Source organism: Podarcis vaucheri (assembly GCF_965113315.1).
Source record: "Podarcis vaucheri genome assembly, chromosome: 13".
Taxonomy (NCBI): domain Eukaryota; kingdom Metazoa; phylum Chordata; class Lepidosauria; order Squamata; family Lacertidae; genus Podarcis; species Podarcis vaucheri.
The window spans coordinates 9895166-9917931 of NC_138751.1; the positions used below are offsets into that span (position 1 = coordinate 9895166).

The 22766-nt window shown below is 40.7% G+C and overlaps 1 protein-coding gene across 1 annotated transcript; it reads right to left on the reverse strand.

The window, feature by feature from the left end:
- Positions 1–19926: 19926 nt before the first annotated feature.
- LOC309517569 (olfactory receptor 6C74-like) lies at positions 19927–20880 on the reverse strand (the record flags this gene model as incomplete). Its single annotated transcript, XM_082196786.1, has 1 exon — positions 19927–20880. One exon carries the CDS (start codon positions 20878–20880, stop codon positions 19927–19929), a length of 954 nt encoding a protein of 317 aa, XP_082052912.1.
- Positions 20881–22766: the final 1886 nt, after the last annotated feature.

The window sequence follows — 22766 nt, forward strand, 5'->3', positions numbered from 1 at the left end:
TATCAGGAAATGTTTAATGTCTGATGTTTTACAATATTTATAAATGCTGTAAGTGGCCCAGAGTGGCTGGGAAAACCCAGCCAGATGGGTGGGATATATTTTTTTTGTTTTGTTATTATTATTGTTACTATTACTATTTATAGCAGAATTTGACATCTTTTGCCATTATATTCATAGTATTCCACCCCTTCCACCTGTGTTCCTTTAGGCACTGTGGCTGGACTCCAATTACACACTTTTTGAAATCTTAGAGCTCTCTCACAGCCATTTTGGGCAGGAAGGCTTCTATGTACTCTGACTTCAAGCCACAGACGCCATACATGGTAATTTTCTGACCTGAGCTCCGTGATGGTTAGCAAAGCTGTTGTAGCAATTTCCTGCCACAATCCCATTGGCTCAGCTTGTGATTTTGGTAATCCAACCATTGTCACAGTGAAGTCAGACTCTCTTTCAGGGCAGAGGCAGTCACAATACAATGGACATGGTGTGATGAGGTATTATGGAGCCTGAGGCAAAGGGCAGGATGTCACCTTCCCTCCAGGTACAGAAACCACCTATACGGTGGCATCTGACACTTACATCAACACTGGTGACACAGTGAAGTCCGCTACCAAACTTTAGCTGAAGGAATATAGGGCAGGGCTTGTGGTATCCACAACTCTGTCCTCAACATTGCACTGATACCGTTCAACTTCTGTTCCATAAGGTAACTGCCTCACTCAGCCTATGTTAGGACTGAGCATGGTGATGTGCAAATTCAGTAACTGTCTTCCTCACACACTATCTCACAAACACTGTTATTAAGTCTTAATTAAGTGGAAGTACTAACCAATGGTGTTAATGTCAATTACCAATAAATATTGACGGTCCCAATGAAATTCTTTGCAGATATGTTGTCAGAGAAGGACTATACAAGTGATCAGCTGATTGTTCAGTGTTTGCAAAGCCCTTGACTCTTCACATGTGTGCTTTGGATAAAAATGGCACTTGTAAATGGGCATTTTGCCTCTCTCTTTGCAGGCATGGTCAATTGAATCCAGTTGTGTGAATTTCCACTGATTATTTAGCTCAGCTGGAAAAGCATGAGACTCTTAATCTTAGGGTCTTGGGTTCAAGTCCCACACTGGGCAAAAAGACTGGCATACAAAAGATGAAGAAGTTAAATCGGTGATGATACATTGGGCCAGAGATTTTGGATATAACATACAATTTGATGATTGGACAAAACTATGGAAGGAAAGAGTAAAATTTACGGCATGTACTGCATTAAAGGAAAATGTTATGAAAATGGTATGCAGATGGTATATTACACCAGTAAACTTGCAAAAATGTATAAAACATGTAATAAGTGTTGGAAATGTAAAGAAAAAGAAGGGACATTTTATCATATGTGGTGGGAATGTAAGAAAGTGAAAGGCTTCTGGGAAATGATATTTAATGAATTGAAAAAGATGTTGAAATATACTTTTGTTAAGAAACCGGAGGCTTTTCTATTAGGAATAGTAGGAAATGAAATAAATAAAAAAGATTGCAAACTTTTCCAATACGCAGTAACAGCGGCGAGAATACTTCTGGCTCAAAAATGGAAACAGGAAGAACTACCAACGGTCGAAGAATGGAGAACGAAATTGATGGATTTTGCAGAATTGGATAAAGTAACAGGGAAGATTCGATATTTACGAGACCATAAGTTCATCGAAGACTGGGGGAAATTGACAGATTATCTGAAAAGTATATGTGATGAACAGATAACGCTTGTAGGTTTTCAAGATGTTTTGTGAAAATATGAGGAATATTTTTTTAAAGGGATTAAGATTGGGAAGGGTATAATTAAAGGCAATACTAAAATTAGGAAATGTGTAAATAAAAAAAATTAAAATGAAAGATTGGCAGAGAAACTGAGGGAAGTCCGAAAACAAAAGAATTTGTGATAAATTGTGATATGATTGTATAAATTTGTATTTGAAAATGAATAAAAAACATTATTTTAAAAAAATCAAGTCCCACACTGGGCAAAAAGATTATTGCATTGCAGGTGTTTTGACTAGATGACCCTTGTGGTCTCTTGATTCTATGACTCCGATTCTGAGTCAATGTATGAAACAGGAGGCTGAACTATATGCTTCCCTGGTCTGATCCAGGCAGGCTTGGCTTAACTTCATAATGATGATGATGAGGATGATAATGACGCTACTTATCTATACTCATTTTTTGCCAGCAGATAACACATGAAAATCAAGACTTTATGGAGAACCAAACAAAGATCAATGAGTTTTTACTGCTGGGATTCACTGAGAACGGCAAACTAGAGATATTTCTCTTTGTCCTTTTCTTAATCATGTACCTGATGGCTGTAATAGGAAACATGATCATTATCACTATCACTCTCCTGGATTTCTGCCTCAGGACACCCATGTATTTTTTCCTCCGGAATTATGCCATCTTGGAGATTGGATACACCACTGCTGCCATCCCAAAGGCGTTGTTCAACCTTGCATCTGGCAGGAAAACAATCTCGTATGCTGGATGTATGACCCAATCGTTTTTCTATTTCTTCCTGGGCACCACAGACTTCTTCCTGCTGACTGTGATGTCCTTTGACCGATATGTGGCCATCTGCAACCCCCTAAGGTACACCACCATCATGAACGAGAAGTTCTGCACACTTTTGGTACTCTTCTCTTGGATTGGGTCGCTTGCTGTGATTTTGGCTCAAACTCTGCTATTCGTTCAATTTCCTTTTTGTGGTTCAAACATCATTGACCATTTCTTCTGCGACAGCAAACCATTACTCCATCTTCTCTGTGGTGATACATATTTCCTGGAGCTCTCCGCCTTTATTCTTTCGGTGTTTACTCTACTGGGGACTTTAGCTATCACCGTTGTGTCCTATGTCAATATAATCTCAACTGTTCTCCACATCCCAAGTGCTGCAGGGAGGCAGAAGGCCTTTTCCACCTGTGCTTCCCACATCACCATTGTCACTGTCACCTATGGAAGCTGCATCTCTATGTACGTCATACCTGAGCAGGATGGTGGGCAAAACTTCAACAAGGTTGTGGCCGTTCTTAACAATGTGGTTTGTCCTCTAATGACCCCCTTTGTGTACAGCCTGAGGAACAGGCAGGTCCAAGATGCTTTGAAAAATGCTTTTGCCTACAAGTATGTATTTAATAAAATGCAGAGAAACTCATGCAGTTTGAAATGATGGAAGGAAGGGGAGTTATGAACTGGTTAAAGTAGACCCATGAAGCCCAAATACATAGTTTTCTCATTAAAACAAAAGCCTTCATTGGCGTGAAAAACCTCTGAATTACCACCAGATCCTTATTTCATAGTCCGAAGATCGTAGAATCATATAGGTATCTTGTCATCAGCCAGCCATCTCATTTGTACAGCCCTACATATGCAGTTTGGTCAGCAAAGCAACCCTCTGAGGCAGGAAGCCTGTGCCCCTTTTCATATATTCTGCCAGGGTGGTTACAGTTCTCTGGTCACACCTATACCATACATTTAAAGCACTTTTATACCACTTTAAATATAATGACTTTCCCCAATGATTTCTGGGAACTGTAGTTTACTAAGGGTGCTAGGAATTGCAGCTTTGCAAAGGTTTGACTATCAACCATCATGTGACCTCCGTTCTCATGAAAACTGGGGCTTCTGGTTGGAAGACCCTGTTGTGAAAAGTCCAATTTGTGAGAGAAACTGATCACATAAATCGGGCTGTTGTGTGCTTTTAATGCACAAACATTTTTGCCAGCGTCTACACAACATTGTTGGCATCAGAATGCCCCACCCCCATTTAATCTGGATTTATCCTTTCAGGGGGAATTCTAATAAACCACACACACACACACACACACACACACACACACACATACACACACACTTGCAATATCTGAACAACTCTTTTTGCAATAGGAATTTTATGGTTTTAGATATATAGTAATGTTCATAACTGCACATACATAGATCAGTACAGGAAGGCCAACCTGGAACCATTTTGATTCCTAAACTGACCAAATCCTTTCTCTGCAAGGTTAAAAATGGAAAAGCCTCCCCATTGTCTCTTCCTTTAATCTGTGTTTGAATAAGGTGTGAGCCTGTGACCTGGCCCAGGAAATAAGTATTTTAGCATTACAAAAGAATGGCCAGGCTCCCCAGAAAATCCAATCAAGTAACCTGCTAGACAGGAGATAAACAAGGAGAAGAGAAAAACAACATTTAAATTTCTGTGATGTAGGTGGGATGTATCTGAGGGGTGGTCTTAGGTTACACCCCTTCTGTGATGTATGCATAATGTTTCTGGGGGTGGTCCTGATCTAGAGAAGGGGAATTTCAAAAGTCTTTATAAGGCCTTGCAGGCTATTGTTCTGGGTCCTCTTCCTCTCCTGCGTGTGAGGGGAGTACCCTGTTGCAACAGATCAATAAAGATCAAGCTTACTAGCTGCTTTGCTTCTCAATATTCTCTGGTTGGCCTCTGTTATTTTCTCCTACCAATAGGGAACCTATGTAAGGACTCTATATGGGCTCTTGGATACCCCATAAGGGAAAAGGGCATATTTTTATTTACAACACTTCAATGTTGTCTTCAATGTTAGTTCTACTCAGAATAGACCCATTGAAATTAATATAGCTGCCAATTTAGGCCAATTAATTTCAGTGGATAGAACAAAGTTGGCTACAGCCCTAAATTCACATCCAGAAGTTCCCAAAATGAGGCTTCTATCAGGTATCCTGGGGAAAGAATAGTAAAAATGCCTGATCCAGTTGCTTGTTACAATCTGCTTTATTGGGTCAATGGTGGACAAACTTGATGAGCCTTTCTCCCTCTCATAGTTTTCTCATGAAATCTGCCAGTGATAGCTACTGTGTGAAAAATCAGCTTTGGATGGGGAAAAGGCACTAGGATGATGTAAGAAAAGCACTCTGATGCCATACCCTCCAGTCTTATTCAACATCTTTATCAATGACTTGGATGATGGACTCAAGGGCATCCTGATCAAATTTGCAGATGACACCAAACTGGGAGGGGTGGCTAACACCCCAGAGTGGTTAAGAGCGGTAGTCACGTAATCTGGGAAACCGGGTTCGTGTCTCCGCTCCTCCACATGCAGCTGCTGGGTGACCTTGGGCCAGTCACACTTCTGTGAAGTCTCTCAGCCCCACTCACCTCACAGAGTGTTTGTTGTGGGGGAGGAAGGGAAAGGAGAATGTTAGCCGCTTTGAGACTCCTGAAGGGGAGTGAAAGGCGGGATATCAAATCCAAACTCTTCTTCTTCTTCTTCAGAGGACAGGATCACACTTCAAAACGACAGATTAGAGAACTGGGCAAAAACAAACAAGATGAATTTTAACAGGGAGAAATGTAAAGTATTGCACTTGGGCAAAAAAAATGAGAGGCACAAATACAAGATGGGTGACACCTGGCTTGAGAGCAGTACATGTGAAATTCCTTCCTGTAGCACCTTAAAGACCAACTAAGTTAGTTCTTGGTATAAGCTTTCGTGTGCATGCACACTTCTTCAGAAGTGTGCATGCACACGAAAGCTTATACCAAGAACTAACTTAGTTGGTCTTTAAGGTGCTACAGGAAGGTTTTTCAACATTTTTCGGAAGTCAAATGTCCAATGAGGTTGTCATTGTCAGCTATTGTTTCCGGGGCACCTGCACCAATCAGAAGCCACACCTTGGTTTTCAAACCTTTTCAGAAGTCAAATGGACTTCCGGAATGGATTAAGTTTGAGAACCAAGATACCACTGTATTTGGTGCTTTTATTTTTGCTATTTATTTTGCATTTTTGTTTTTGAGGTTACTGATTGATTATTGTGTGACTGCAGAAATGAATGAAAGCCCCCCATCCAAACAATGACTATCATCAGTGCAGGTAATAAAATTTTTATTTATTATTTTTTTATCATCTACAATACTGTCTTATTTATTTTATAGTACAGTACATTGGTTATTGCTTTCATTTTATGTCTTGTTAGATTGTAAAATTCATGTAAAATTACTGTTTTAGGGGCTGTTTTTAAAAGTCTGGAAGGGATTATTAACTGGCCAATCACATCAAATTAAATCACATCACATAAATTCCAAATTACAAAGCCAAATTTTTAAATTTTGTTGGGGGAACCCATACTTCAAGATCCAAAGGGGGATTCAAATCATCTTCTTATTACTGCATTAATGTCCACATCAGTCCCAATCAGTCCAAACAAAATTCATAGTTCTATCCAATCTTATCTTGGTGTTTCCACATCATATCTTGTTCATATAATTTCTCTTTTTTCCTTTACGATCTCTTCTGTTAGTCTCCTTAAGACGATAAGCAAATGTAATAATCCTGTGTGAATTTCCCGTTCTTCCAATCTAAGTCCAGATGGTTTCCGTATATCATCTCCTTCGTAGATAACATTGCTCTTTCCATCATAAATTAGGCAGTTGTCACTCTTAAGTCCCACTGAGGAGTTAACCCACAATATATAAACAACTCTGTTTCTCTCTTTCTCCTCCCAGACTCAAGGGCTACGACAGTGCCTCCCAAAATGGTGGCGGCATTTTTAACTGCGTCATTCCAAAACTCTTAACTTTCTAGCTTCGTCTTGGAACATTGCTTTGGTTCGAAAATTTATCTCCACACAGCCTTAAATCCACAGCTTAAGTCCTTAAAACGACATTTCTGACTCATTAGGGGAGGGGATTCTTGTTTAATCACATATAAAAGTAAAGGAGGGGTTTTCCCCCCTCCCCCCTCAGTCATTTGCCGTTACCATATCTTGACGTATCCTCTCATATTTTATTCTTGTCTTGTTTTATTAGAGATCTCTTCTGTCAGCAAAGGAAAAACTTTCTCCAAAATTTATGTTCAAGGATGACCAAGGAAGATATTTGGCAATTGAAATTCAAGTCCAAGGTGAAAATTTTTTGATTTTAGGGATTTATGCACCTAATGAAGGGAAGTCAGAATTCTTTAAGAAGTTGCATGAGACATTATTGGACTATTTGGATTACAATTTAATTATGATGGGAGACATGAACGGAGTAGTATCTACGAATATGGACAAGGCTCAAAGACAGACAATTTCTAAAGATGGAAGACTACCAAAGACTTTTTTCAAAATGACTGAAAATATGGATTTGATTGATATTTGGAGGACAAGGAACCCTCTCGAGAGAGAGGGAACCTTTTTCTCTGAAGCTATGATGACCTGGACTAGAATTGACCAAATCTGGATTACTAGTGGGATGGCTCCAAAGATCAAGAAAGTGGAAATCTGCCCAAAGACATGTTCCGACCACAATGCCTTAAAGATGGAGATGAAATTTGCAACAGCTGGTTCATTTAGATGGAGAATGAATGACACCCTATTTCGAGATGAGGAGATCCACAAAAAGGCCCAGAAAACTATAAAGGACTATTTCAAAATAAATTTAAAAACAGATGTGGAAAAAAGAATAATATGGGACGCAAGTAAAGCTGTGATGCGAGGATTCTTAATACAACAAAATTGAATAAAGAAGAGAAACCAAAATGAAAAGAAAGATAGGATTTTGGAAAAGATAAAAGAAGGAGAGAAGAAACTCAGATCTAAACCTAAGTCCCAGGAGATTTTGAGAGAGATTAAGTTATACCAGGCACAATATATGGAATTGACAAACCAAGAGATTGAATGGAAGATTAAACAAATGAGACAGAAGACATTCGAATCTGCGAAGAAATGTGGTAAACTTCTGGCTTGGCAAATGAAGAAAAAACAGAAATTAAATACGGTTACAAGCCTAGAAGTTGATGGAAAGAATATATATAAGCCCAATGAGATCAGGAATTGCTTTTTGAGTTACTTAAAAAAATTATACTCACAAGGGCCACAGAAGGAAGGAGATATAGATGAGTTTCTCAAGCGATATGGATTACAAAAAATCTCTCATCAAAGTAAGGTGGATCTAAACCAGAAGATAACAGAACAAGAGGTAGAGGGTGCCATTCAAAATATGCAGTTGGGCAAATCTCCAGGACCAGATGGGTTGACTTCCAGATATTACAAAGCTTTGAAGGAGTGGATAATACAACCGTTAAAGGAAGTCTGCAATGAGATTTTGGAGGGGGAAAGGGCACCACAATCGTGGAAAGAAGCATACATTACACTTATACCAAAGACAGAGACTGAAAAGACTCAACTTAAGAACTACCGCCCTATATCATTACTTAATGTGGATTACAAAAATTTTGCAGACATTTTAGCAAAAATACTGAAAAGAGTGTTGATGGATGAGATTCATATGGACCAAGCAGGCTTTCTCCCAAAAAGACATTTGTTAGACAATGTGAGGAATATTATAGACATTTTGGAATTACTAGAGGTTAATATAAATACTAAAGCAGTTTTGATTTTTGTGGATGCGGAGAAAGCATTTGACAATATTTCTTGGAGCTTTATGAAAAAGAATCTTCATGGGATGGGGGTAGGCCAAAGTTTTGAGAATGGTATGGGTGCAATATATTCAGAACAAAAAGCAAAGTTGATTGTAAATAACGTGATAACTGAAGAATTTAAAATAGAAAAAGGGACACGACAGGGATGCCCAATTTCCCCACTACTTTTTATATCAGTCCTGGAGGTGTTGCTAAATATGATTAGAGGTGACCAGCTGGTTAAAGGGGTACAGGTCGGAGCTAAACAGTACAAGTTAAGGGCATTTGCAGATGACTTAGTACTTACTTTACAGGAGCCAGAAGCTAGTACAAAAAGGGTTCTGGACTTAATCCAAGAATTTGGTCAAGTAGCTGGGTTTAAGTTGAACAAGCAAAAGACCAAGGTTTTGGAAAAAAACCTAACAGATATGGAAAAGGAGAAGTTCCAAAATGAAACAGGTTTGATGGTGGTTAAGAAGGTGAAATATTTAGGGATTCATATGACATCTAAGAATGTGAATTTATTTAAAGATAATTATGAGAAATGTTGGTCAGAGGTTAAAAAGGACTTAGAAACATGGTCAAATTTGAAGCTTTCAATGTTGGGCCGAATTGCAGTTATAAAAATGAATGTATTGCCTAGAATGTTATTTTTATTTCAAACATTGCAAATTCTGGACAAGATGGACTGTTTCAAGAGGTGGCAGAAAGATATTTCAAAATTTGTCTGGCAGGGCAAAAAGCCCAGAATAAAATTTAAGATACTAACGGACGCTAAGGAAAGAGGACTTAAAATTGTACTATGAAGCAGCAGCGTTCTGCTGGATGAAAGAGTGGATGCTCCTCGAGAATACAGATATCTTGGACTTAGAAGGGTTCAATAATGCATTTGGATGGCATGCATATTTGTGGTATGACAAAGTTAAAGTGCATAAGGCCTTTAAAAATCATATTGTTAGAAAAGCACTATATAATGTTTGGATAAGATATAAGGACTTGCTGGAAAACAAAACCCCTAGATGGTTGTCACCTTTGGAGGCTAAAGCGGTGAAAAAACTCAATATGGAGGTCAAATGGCCAAAGTATTGGGAAATTCTGGAACAAGATGGAGATAAACTGAAATTACAGAGTCATGAGAAACTAAAAACAAAAGTACGAGATAATGGAGGTATACAAACAAGACAGGAAAATTGGCTTCCAGGTGGAGAAATCAAAACTAGAAACTGAACTGTTAGAACCCAATGTTAAGAATCTGTCAAGAATGTATAACTTGTTGCTTAAGTGGAATACACAAGATGAAACAGTTAAATCGGCTATGATTAAGTGGGCACAGGATATTGGTCATAACATTATGTTTGCTGACTGGGAATGGTTGTGGAACACCGGTATAAAATTTACGGCATGTAATGCCTTAAAGGAAAATATTATGAAAATGATCTATAGGTGGTACATGACCCCAGTCAAGCTAGCAAAAATCTATCATTTGCCTGATAATAAGTGTTGGAAGTGTAAAGAATCTGAGGGTACTTTCTATCACCTTTGGTGGACGTGCCCGAAGATTAAGGCTTTCTGGGAAATGATATATAATGAAATGAAAAAGGTGCTAAAATGCACTTTCCCTAAGAAACCAGAGGCCTTTCTCTTGGGCATTAGTAACCAATTGGTGTCGAAGAAAGATAGAATATATATGTTTAACTGGGGAGTAAGTCCTATTGAATTCAGAAGGGGCTCCCTTTGTGTAGATATGCATCGCTAATGCATTGATAGTATCAAAAATAGGAGTGGCCCTACAGATGTTCAATTCCCAGCATCCCTGGTGATTGACCTTGCTGCCCTGGGCTATTGGGATTTGGGAGTTCTGCAGCATCTGGATGGCCAAAGGTTAACCCCCTGGTTCTAAAGCATCAAACATTTACTTTTCAGCTCTTAATTGTTTGTAACTATTATTCCTTTGGGAACCTCTCCATGAAATGTAGAAAATGAAGACTTCTGAGAATTTGAGTTTACAAGCACCTAAGAAGGCATCTATCTCATCAGGTAGATGATAGATACCCATGACAAAGAGTGCTAAGAACATCTTCTTTCTCCTGCTATTGCCTCCTTGTGTTTATCTTCCCTTTTTATTTCCAGAAAAAGCAGCACACCAACATTACCAGAACTCTGACAGATATACTCTGAAATCTGTATTGTTGCTCCTAATGCCACATCAAAAGAACACATTCTTGCATGCACTTTAATTTCTGTTATTAGTAGGAGTTTTGTTTTGTTTTTTAAAGTATACAGTTGCTAGGAGATTCCAGTGTTCCTTGTTGGATGGGAAGAAATTTGAATGCTCTGCTTTTTATCAGATATTAAAATAGCTTTTTATTTATTTCTTCACAGGCTGAAGAGAGGAAATACAACAGGTAAGTTCAGCAAACAATAGATTGTAGGCAATAATGGATTGTAGACTATATTAGTTGAAATTAATGAGCATGATTGGGATCCTTTATTCTTCAACAGGTCTACAGTGAGTAAAAATTAGTTGGATACAACATACAGTGGAGAAATAAAGAGTGGCCTTAGACATAAAGACCAGTGAAGAATGTTGAGAGAGAAAAGTTTTGCTCCCTCTCTCATAAGATTAAAGCTTGGGGACATCCACTGAGGCCGGACGTTGGAAAACCCAGGAGAGACAAAACAAAGTACTTCACATAGCACATCCTTGACCGATGGATTGCATGTGTGTGAATGTGTTTCTTCTGCTTGATCATTCCACAACTCCACATTCACCATGGGACTGAGGAATCAGAGCAGCATGGAGCAAGTGGCCGAGTTCATCTTAACTAGTTTTCAACTTCCTAGACACCTGGAGCTTATCGTTTTTGTGGTGCTTCTTGTTGTTTTCCTGATAACAGTAGCTGGGAATATCACCATCATCACACTGGTATGTTTGGACCAGCATCTCCAAACCCCTATGTACTTTTTGCTCTGCAACCTCTCACTCATGGAAGTCTTCTTTGTCACATCTATTATCCCCAAGATGCTGGTGGACATGGTTTCCCTGAGCAAGGCCATCTCTTTTTTGGGCTGTGTGGCTCAATGCTACTTCTACTTTGTCTTTGGCACGTGTGAAACCATCCTTCTTGCTGTGATGGCCTTTGATCGCTATGTTGCCATCTGCAGACCACTTCACTATGCCATCATCATGAATGGATGGGTCTGTTCCTATTTGGTCTTTGGCTGCTGGCTTGCTGGATTCCTTTCTCCTGTTGCCCCATTCATTTATTTCTATCCACTATCCTTCTGTGGCTCTAATATTATAGACCATTTCTTCTGTGATTATGTTTCAATGCTAAAGCTTTCTTGTAATGATGTACATTTCAATCTAACTTTGGCTTCAGTCCTGTCCTCAGTGGTGCTCCTCAGTTCTTTGTTTGTCACTCTTCTCTCTTACATCTACATCATCGTCACCATCTTGCGCATGCACTCCACCAAAGGTCGGCAAAAGACATTTTCCACCTGTGCATCTCACATCACTGTTGCCTCCATTTTTTATGGCAGCTCAATTTTCATGTACTCTTTACCCAGCCAGGGACGCTCTCGGGATGTCCAGAAAGCAGTTGCTGTCCTTACTGGAATGGTTACCCCATTGCTGAACCCTTTTATTTATAGTCTAAGGAATGAGAAGGTCAAGGAGGCCTTCAAAGACTGTCTGAAGAAGAGGAAAGCTCTTTGATGTAGCCTTTCCTTTCTTCATTGCACCATCATGATTCAGTTTGTACAGGTTGATTAGTATGTGAGCAAGTATGTGATGGACTGCTGGTTGTGGTGTTCCTTCTGAGCTGAAGGTCTTTTTTGGGGGTGGGTGCAAGTCCTGTCTTTCAGCTACTATACCACCAGCAAATGATTGCATGAACATTGAAAATGCAAGGTATCACCACGTGTAAAATGGTTATAAATAGAAAACTGGGTAACTGGGAGCCAGTGTGGTGTAGTGGTTAAGAGTGGTAGTCTCGTAATCTGATGAACCGGGTTTGTGTCCCCGCTTCTCCACATGCAGCTGCTGGGTGACCTTGGGCTAGTCACACTTCTTTGAAGTCTCTCAGCCTCAGTCACTTCAGAGATTGTTTGTTGTGGGGGAGGAAGGGAAAGGAGATTGTTACCTGCTTTGAGACTCCTTAGGGTAGTGATAAAGCGGGGTATCAAATCCAAACTCCTCCTCCTCCTCTTCTTTTTCTAACTGGGTATGACAGACAGACCCCAGGTTAGCCTCCTATTGACCCAGAAACCAATCGGGACTGTGTGGAGTATTGTCAAATCAGCCCGATAGGGCTTTTCTGACAGTGAATGTTTGTAGGGGCTTAGAGAGTACCTAGATAGGGCGCAGTTCAGAGCCTGCTTAGGGCTGAATTAGAAGTTAGCTAGGTAGGGCAAGCCAGATCATTTTCATGAGGGAAACATAAAGATCTTAGAAGGGACTGGGAGTGTTTTATTGGTTGATGTTGGCACCCATCTGTCTCAAGAGACAATGCAGTGTGACCAGACCACTAGCCACTCTAGAAGGCATTGTTGTGTTTAGAGAGAGAGGTTCAAAGTGAGAATTTCAATAAAGTTCTGTAAAGAGTGAGTGAAACAATGAGCTGTGCCTTATTAGAGAACCCATTAATCTGTATCTCTCATCAAGATTATGTAAATAAAATTCTAGTTTTGTTCCAAAAGTGCCTCATCCTTACTTTGATCCTCTGGGAGGGGATAAGTGAAAACAAGTGATGTCATAAAATCAGTTACCACTAAAGTAGGTTAAAGTAACAGAAGTATAAAATTGGGTCAGGTGACAAGAAGGCTGGGGGGGGGGTGAGACACACACAAATCATGTCATCCACACATACCCAATAAAGGAAGCAGACTTTCCTCCCAATTATTTCCCATCATTTTGAGTGGAGGGTAGTAAATATTCCCTCATCATCACCACCAAAATGCCCTAGAATAGCAATAGATCTGGGTACTGTGAGGAGTGAAAAATAATGGCCAGGCTCCCAACACACTTGCTGCTGCCCACCCCCCACTTGCAAGCTTGGTGGTGGTTGTGGGTGGAGAGAGAAGAAGCTGTGGTAATAGCGAGCCCCACCCTCAGCGAATTGTTCAAGATCCCCTTCCTGGATAATTTTTGGTGAAATGGTTCCTCCTCAAGTTCTCTGTTCACAAAAATGAAGCATGCTCAGTATTGTTTCCTGCCGGGGTTAGTAAATAGAGCAGAACAGAACTTTCCTTGGCTATCAGCCAAGGAAATGAAAATGGAACAACTTTACCTCTGATTTCAATATGACGATCATTTGTCAGGCTTGATGAAATTGATGCTTAAAGAATGAATAAGTAGGGTTGGCATATGCCCATAATTCCCTGGACATATCCAGGACGTATGGCAAGTCATGTCGGCAGTGTTGTTTTTGCCGATTTATCAAAAAATAGCTCCAAATAGCTAAAAAGCAGCTCCAACAACTTTTGGGGGGGGGGGGACAACTCAATAACTTTTTTGCCTGGATTTTTTGAAATATGGCAACCCTAGATGATAATAGCCCCCATGGGAATCTCATGTAGCACCGCCGAGAGAAGGAAGATGGGAACCTCAAGCCCAAGAGCAAAATGTGTAACTCTCCAGCCTTTCTATCTCTTCCATGTAACTCTCCCAAAGCCACAAGTCTCATTTACTCCCCAAAGTGTCATTTCCATGGCTGTTTCACCACTTCACCTGCTATTCCAATGCAAACACTTTCGCATTACTGTTCCAATTCTTTGAATCCTTACTCGTGTGACCTTAGAAGAGAGAGAAGTAAGGATCACCATCAGCTCATGAGAGCTGATACAGCAGTGTCCTAGTGGTGGTAGCACTGCATTTGTTGGGACAGAAGTGGGATTGAAGGAGTTTCAGGATTTTCGTAGCCCCATAGGTGTAGGTGCATTGCTGCCCTGGCCAGCAGAGTACCAAAAATGGGTCAAAGTTAATGGCTCTGTGCCCCCCGCATGCACAAATCTTGAGTGACCACTGAGACACACTGTCTCCTACCTAGTATCAGAGAGCTGGAAGGGACCTCAGAGGTCATCTAGTAGCAGTAGTAAAAACTTTCTGCTATTGCAGGAGATCTGCTGCTTCTCGCCCAAGAAAAACAATTCTGAACTGTGCTTGAACCATCTTGAATCCCCAATAGTGAAATTCTATGCATGTCTCCTCAGAAGAAAGCTACATTAATTTCAATGGGACTTGCTCTGCAGCCCTGTACATGTTTACCTGGGGAGAAAGTCCTACTGAATTCAGTGGGAGTGTCCTCTGAGTAGACATGCACTGTTAGTATTGAAAATAGAATAGAATACAAAATAGAATAGAATAGTATTGAAAATGGAAGTTGTAAACCACATAGTGTGAATCTTCAACTCCCAGTATCCCTTGATGTTGATTATGCTGATGGGCCGGCAAGATTTGGGAATTCTTCAGCATCTAGATGGTGACAAATTAACCACCCTGGTCTAAAGCATCTAACATTTTGCCTACCAACTCTTAATTGTTTGCAACCATTATCCCTTTGAGAATCTCTCCATGAAATACAGAAAATGAAGACTTATGGGAATTTGAGTTAGAAACCACCAATGAAGTACCTCATCACATAGATATCCTGTAGATACCAGGGACAAAGAATGGTGAGAATGAATGCCTTCTCTGGCTATTATTCTGCGCCTCCCACCTCCCACTTTTTACTTTTACTAAAAGCAGCACACAAACATCATCAAAACTCACATAGACGTGCTCTGAAATCTGCATTGTTGCTCCTAAGGCTGCATCAAAAAGCACAACTTTTCTATTTTGGCATTTGCCTTGATTTCTGTTATTTGATTTTGTGTTTTGCTTTTTTGAATACAATTGCCAGGAGCTTACAATGTTCATTATGTGATGGGATGAGATTTATGCGCTCTACTTTATTATTTAACACATTTTAAAATGGCTTTTTCTTCATATCTTTACAGGCAGAAGAGAGGAAACACAACTGGTAAGTTCAGTACTTAGTGGACTGTATCCGATATTAATTATACTCAGACTTGCCTCATTGCGATTGCTGAGCACGACTAAGCAAGGTCCTTTAATTTCAACAGGTCGAAAGTGAGTAAAATTTGTTAGGCTACAGCTTAATGTTTCCCTCCTGTACCCTCTGAACTGTCACACTGCAGACTAATACAGAACTATTTATGTATTTATTTTTCATGGTATTTCTATGCTATCCCACAACTAAGGCTATCTGGGCAGTGTACATAAAAAATAAAGTATGTAGGTCAGTCAATCCACAGATAAAATACTAAAGCTGGAAACTCAAAATCCTTTTTAAAAAATGAACCCTACATACATTTATATCCCTCTCTCATAAAAGTAGGACTTAGGGACATCTAATAGAGAAGACAAAACAAAGTCCTTGTTCATTTCCCCCCACCCACTCTTCTCTCTATACTTCTGTATCGAAGTATCATCTGTGCTTGAGATATTTATCTCCTGAGTACATTGAGTTCAGTGCATTTACTTAACGAGTACACATTGAAATCAATTTATGTTTTTTAGGTACCTCCCAAATGTACAAAAACAACCAAACCACAAGCAAAGTCAATGAATTCATCTTGCTGGGCTTCTCGGTAGACTGGCAGGTGGATATCGTTTTCTTTGTGGTGCTCCTTTTGGTCTACGCGTTGACCATCACTGGCAATGTGGTCATCATTACTGCAACATGGGTTGACCGCCGACTCCACAGCCCCATGTATTTCTTTCTCTGTAACCTGTCCTTCCTGGATGCCATGGTGGCCACAGCCATTGCTCCCAAGATGATGAAGGACTTTTTATCAAAGAAAAAGGCCATATCCGTATCCGGCTGTATCGCTCAGTGTTATTTCTACTTCTTTCTTGGCACCACTGAATTCATTCTCTTGGCTGTCATGTCCTTGGACAGGTATGTTGCTATCTGCAACCCACTCCGATATTCCATCATAATGAATATACGCTTGACAATCCAGCTAATGCTTCTCTCCTGGTTTGGGGGCTTCTTTTCAGTCCTTTCTCCAATCATCATTATTTCTAAGCTACCTTTTTGTGGTCCTAACATAATTGACCACTTCTTCTGTGACATTGAGCCATTGATAAGACTTTCCTGTGCTGACACTGCCCTCCTGGAGATGATTGAGTTCTCCCTTTCGACCATTGTGCTCTTGAGCTCTCTGATGCTGACAGTGGTATCCTACCTGTATATCATCACCACCATCCTCCGCATCCAATCTACAACAGGTAGGAAAAAGGCGTTCTCCACTTGTGCTTCCCATATCACAGTGGCCTCCGTCTTCTATGGAAGTGCTATCTTTATGTACATCGTGCCCAACAAAGGCTTTTCCTTTGGCCTCAAGAAAGCTGTGACCCTCCAGACCTGTATTGTCACCCACTTGCTCAATCCATTCATCTATACCCTGAGGAATCAGCAGGTCAAGGAGGTGCTGAAAGACACCGTGTCCAGACTCCCATGCACCACAAAGAAGCTGAAGACAAGCTTACCAAGGAAGGAAGGGTAATCATCAGTGCTGGATACAACTTAGGGCCCACCCAAAAAAAAAATCACTATTAATATACTTCTTCTTAATTGTATTTCAGTTCAAAAATTACTTTGATAAAATACATATTTTGTTATGTGCAAATGGGCTTTAGATACCTATTAGGTCCATAAATTACAATTTAACCCAAAAAACAACAATTTGTTGTTGACAAAGGACAGCTGGACATATAAAGGGATCCGTTACCTTCAGTAGCTTAGGGCCTCATCAAACCTAATTCCAGCCCTGATAACCATTGCCATTCAATGGAGGATGAAAGAGAACACACAGACATTGGAGACAGCATCCTCCTTCTGCCCAATAGCCTATTAGAAACCATGTATCCTTCTTTCCTTCTTTTTCACTGTTGCATTCCTGAGTTTGAAAAACATATTGAAACTTTCCTTACATCCAGGAAACATAGGAACTTTTAAAACATTCCCGTTTTCAGGAGCTCGTCCTACTCTCGAGTAGGACACTGGCAGAGACACTTGCTTGACTGGCATGTTCTCTCCCTCCTGGTCGATCATTCGGGAGCTTCAAAAGCTTTCTTCTGCCTGAACATCACAGCCACTGATGCCAACAGACATCAGCACGCTTAGGGATCGGCAGATTCTTCACAGCTTCCGTAACAGACCTCAGCAACTCAGCATTTTGGCTAATCTACTTTATTTTAAGTGCATATAAACACACACGGAGCACTGCAACATGGCTCCTTCTCTCTCTAGCATCAGACAGCAAAGAGGGGGGGGGAAACAAAGGACAATAGTCCCACTTCACAGAACGCAGTAACACAAACTTCCTTTCTCCGTCACTTCCCACACTGTGTGGTGTCAAAACATACATCGTCATGTGACAGACAAAAATCCCATGACTGCAATCATGGAGCAGTAATTCTAACACCCAGATGTTTTGAGAATTCTATTCCAAACATTCAATTTACAAATGGTAGTTTTAGTTTTTCGAAGCCTACTGCATAATAAGTCAATGTGTAATAGAAGGAAGACCCACTTCATCAGCTTTCCTGAGAAATGTTCTCCATCTCCCTCAACTATCACTTGGCAGCAGACACTCCATAAGGCTACAACAGATGGAGGGGGCAGGGTCACTCCATTGACTCAGCCAAGAAACATTCAACTTTTGGCCCCTCCTCTTTTCCAACTATTTCCATTCCAGCTGATTGTTATAAGGACTTTGTATCTAAAAACTAGTGGCTGATTGCCCTTTCCCCATTCTCCCTCTCAATGTGTGTGTGTGTGTGTTGTAACTTTTAGATTGTAAGTTTGAGGGCAATGACTATCTTATCTGGCTGAATCGTGGGTTTAATTTTTTTCAAAGAAAGAAACAATAAATATGACAAGTCATTTCTATTATTATCTAATTGAATTCATTTTACATGTTATAAAAGCCATTCTAAAATATTTATGTGTTATTCTGTTGCCTATATTGAAGATTGCAGGATTAGGGAATGGGGTAGAATAAAATCATAGTTGAGAAGTGTCATGAGAACAAAAAATCACTTCCGAAGGTCCGTTTTCCAGGTGGGGAATTTACCAAAAATAAAAAGACACACACAATTTCAAAGGAAAACCCCAGAAGACTAGAGCATACTTAATACCACTGCAATAGGACCAATATTACAGGAAAGAAAGGTAGATTCATGGTACAAACATACAGGGTTTATACAATGGTACCTCAGGTTACAGACGCTTCAAATTACAAACACTTCAGGTTACAGACTCCACTAACCCAGAAATAGTACCTTGGGTTAAGAACTTTGCTTCAGGATGAGAACAGAAACGGTGGCGGCATGGCGGCAGCGGGAGGCCCCATTAGCTAAAGTGGTACCTCAGGTCAAGAACAGTTTCAGGTTAAGAACGGACCTCCAGAACAAATTAAGTTCTTAACCAGAGGTACCACTGTATATATGTTTTCTGCTGCCAGGGAAGTTCCCTGGCTTTATTTACATATTAATATCTAAAACAAACAACTCCCACTACTTTACAAAGAAACACATCTAGGAACATTTGTAAGATTAAATACCAAAGGGATCTGTGATGAGCATTTGAATTTCCTAGCTGATTGATTCAGCTTCTTGCAGGGCCAGATTTAGGTTTGATGAGGCCCTAAGCTACTAAAGTAATGGGGCCCTTTATATGTCCAGCTGTCCTTTGTCAACAAAAAATTGTCATTGTTTTTTGTGTTGAATAGTATATGGTAATTTATGAACCTAATATGTATCTAAAGCCATTTGAACTTAACAAAATATGTATTTTATCAAAGTAATTGTTGAACTGAAATACAATTAAGAATTATATTAATAGTGATTTATTTATTTTTGGCGGGCCGAAAGAGAGTGGGGCCCTAAGCTATAGCTCGTTTAGTTTATACATAAATCTGGCACTGCCTTCCTGTCAACTTAACTTAACCCTTCCTGCCAATAAGATTCAACATATATCCTGGCATCCTTAAACTGGGAGATATTAGGCGATCTGACAGGTTTAACATAATCAATTTTAGCTGTACTGCTGTGCTGAAGTTTTACATGGGTTTCCCTTGCCATCCTGCAAGGCATTTAAATAAAGTTCTAAGCTTCTTGTGCCTTCATGTGTGTGTGTTTGACTTTTTTTTAATATAGCTGCTACCTTGTTTCCCTGGGGTGAGTTGCAAATGGGGAGTCTGGCTAGGGAAGCTCATTCTGATGCAACAGGGGAAAGTGGCTCTGAGAGAAGTCTTTCATGCTTTTCACCAAGCGGGAAGGAATGTCCATCTTTAAAAAGTCTTAATGCGAAGCTATTTGTTTTTTTGTTTCTGGTCCCAGGCGTTAAAATTAGTCTTTTGAGCCATAACCTTTAAGCTGGCTGTTAAACGTATTTTCATATCAGAAGTTATGTTCGGCTGATGCTCTCCCCAATCATACTGGGTTCTTGTGAAATGTGATACACTGTCTATATCCAGCTCTCAGGGCATCCTGGACCTGTCTGTTCCTCAGGCAGTAAATGAAGGGATTCAGGAGAGGAGACACAACAGTGTTCAGAAGGGCCACCCCTTTGCTGAAGTCTAATTCACTGGTGCCTTTTGGTTTTATGTACATGAAAATGCAACTACCGTAAGTGATGGAGATCACCATGATGTGAGAAGCACAAGTAGAGAAAGACTTTTTCCTCCCTATTGTAGATGGGATGCTCATGATGGTGGAAATAATATTGATATAGGATGCAATGTTTATAGCCAAGGTCCCGAGGAGAGAAAGAGCAGCGGTGAGGAGAACCATGAGTTCCAGAAGACTTGTATCTGTGCATGCCAGTTTAATCAGAGGCCCAATGTCACAGAAAAAATGGTCCATGGCATTTGGACCACAAAAGGGCATTTGAAATAATGTAATTGCTGGAGCCATGATAAGCAAAAATCCCCCAGCCCAAGAGCAGAGCACCATCAATGAGCAGGTTCGGCCATTCATTATGGTTGAGTAGTGAAGAGGGTTGCAGATAGCCACATATCTGTCAATGGACATGACCGCCAACAGAGCAAACTCTGTGGTTCCCACAACCAGGTATAGATACATCTGCATGAAACAACTAGGCAGAGAGATAGTCCGTTGGCCATTGACCAGGTTGGCCAAAGTTTTGGGGAGGACGGTGCTGGTGAGCCCAATCTCCAAGACGGCAAAGTGTCGCAGAAAGAAGTACATTGGGGTGTTGAGACTGTGATTCACGAATGTAACTGTAATAATCACTATGTTCCATATAATTGTCAAAAGATACATGCCCAGCAGGAGGCTAAAAAGCAATATTTCAACTTGTTGATTATCTGTTAAACCCCAAAGTATGAATCCACTGACCACGGTGCTGTTCCTCATTGTTAACATGTTCCTAGAAGTAAACAGAAGAGGTATCCAGAGTCAATATTCAGTGTTTATAAACCACTGTAAATATGGGTTTCTATTCAACTTTATTCTTTTATTTGTTTTCTTTCGCCATTAAGTTTCAGTAGTACCATTGCTAGGAGATATGATAGGTGATTTGCTGGAACTGACCCAGGGCAATCTCTGGATCAGGTGCCAACTCATGCCCATCCTTGCTTAACCTCTAGAACCTTGTAACCACAATTGTTCTCTCTCTCTCTCTCTCTCTCTCTCTCTCTCTCTCTCTCTCTCTCCTGACCTCAGCTCCTCATGTTCTTTGTCCAGAAAATCCAAATCAGTACATCTCTCTGATGTTATTGAGGTTGCCCATGATCTGCCCTGTCTTGTCTATTTTGGTAGCAAGAGACACATTTTGTAGGCGCAATAATGCTACTTTTAAACAAGTGCTGCAAATATTTTTATGCACCATGCCCTTCATGATCATATGTACCATGTGCTTTATATACTTCTAAATATAAAATGGGCCTTTATGGAAAATTCAATAAAAAAATATTTTCAGCCATATTTTTTTTTTGTTAGGTTAGTAGTGCAATTTTTTAAATAGCTGTGTTCTATTTTCTGATCCTTTCTTTATTAGTACTTCTGTATGTGTGTCACTAGGCCTTGTGGACACAATGAGCACCATCTAGAACATTGTACACAGTCAGTACACAGTAAAGTGCAATATTAAAAACATCAGTGTAGTACAGACTTTAAAAGAACAACAACCTGGAGGACAAATAGTTTTATTGGCTAGCAACCTGCCTGAAATTCAGCAGGGTTAATCCCCTCTCCAGGGACCATCATGTCTATGTCAGGAGCTTGTCCTACACTCGTGTAGGACCCTGGCAGAGACACATGACCGACTGGCATATTCTCTCTCTCCTGGTCGATCATTTGGGAGCTTCAAAAGCTTTCTTCAGCCTGAACATCACAGCGACCAATGCCAACAGACATTGGCACACTTAGGGATCCGCAGAGTCTTCGCAGCTTGAGTAGCAGACCTCAGCAACTCAGCATTTTGGCTAATCTACTTTATTTACATATAAACACACACGGAGCACTGCAACATGGCTCCCTCTCTCTCTAGCATCAGACAGCAAAGAGAAAAAAAACAAAGGACAATAGTCCCACTTCATGGAACACAGTAACACAAACATCCTGTCACCGTCACCTCCCACTCTGTGGAGTCAAAACATAAACCGTCATGTGAAAGACAACAATCCCATGACTGCAATCATGGAGCAGGAATTCTAACATCCTCCAGATTTCATGCACTGATGTGAACAAACACAAGAGGTATTTCAGTCAGGGGCTTTCAGGCAAGGGTCTCTCTCAGCCCTGTGAGGTGGGCTGGGAGGTAGAGGGGGAGATTTGGGAAGTGGGCTTAAAAGGAACTCTGATGGGCAGGTCAAGGGGATAATGAAATGCCTGGGCTAGGTAGGTTGGGGAAAAGATCAGGAAACAAATTGGGTTTAGCTGGAAATAAATATAATAGGGATTAAAGGTAAAGGTAAAGGTACCCCTGCCCGAACGGGCCAGTCTTGACAGACTCTGGGGTTTGTGCGCCCATCTCACATTTATTGGCCGGGGGCCAGCGCTGTCCGAAGACACTTCCGGGTCACGTGGCCAGCGTGACAACGCTGCTCTGGCGAGCCAGAGCCGCACACGGAACGCCGTTTACCTTCCCGCTGGTAAGCGGTACCTATTTATCTACTTGCCCCCGGGGGTGCTTTCGAACTGCTAGGTGGGCAGGCGCTGGGACCGAGCAGCGGGAGCGCACCCCGCCGCGGGGATTCGAACCGCCGACCTTTCGATCGGCAAGCCCTAGGCGCTGAGGCTTTAGCCCG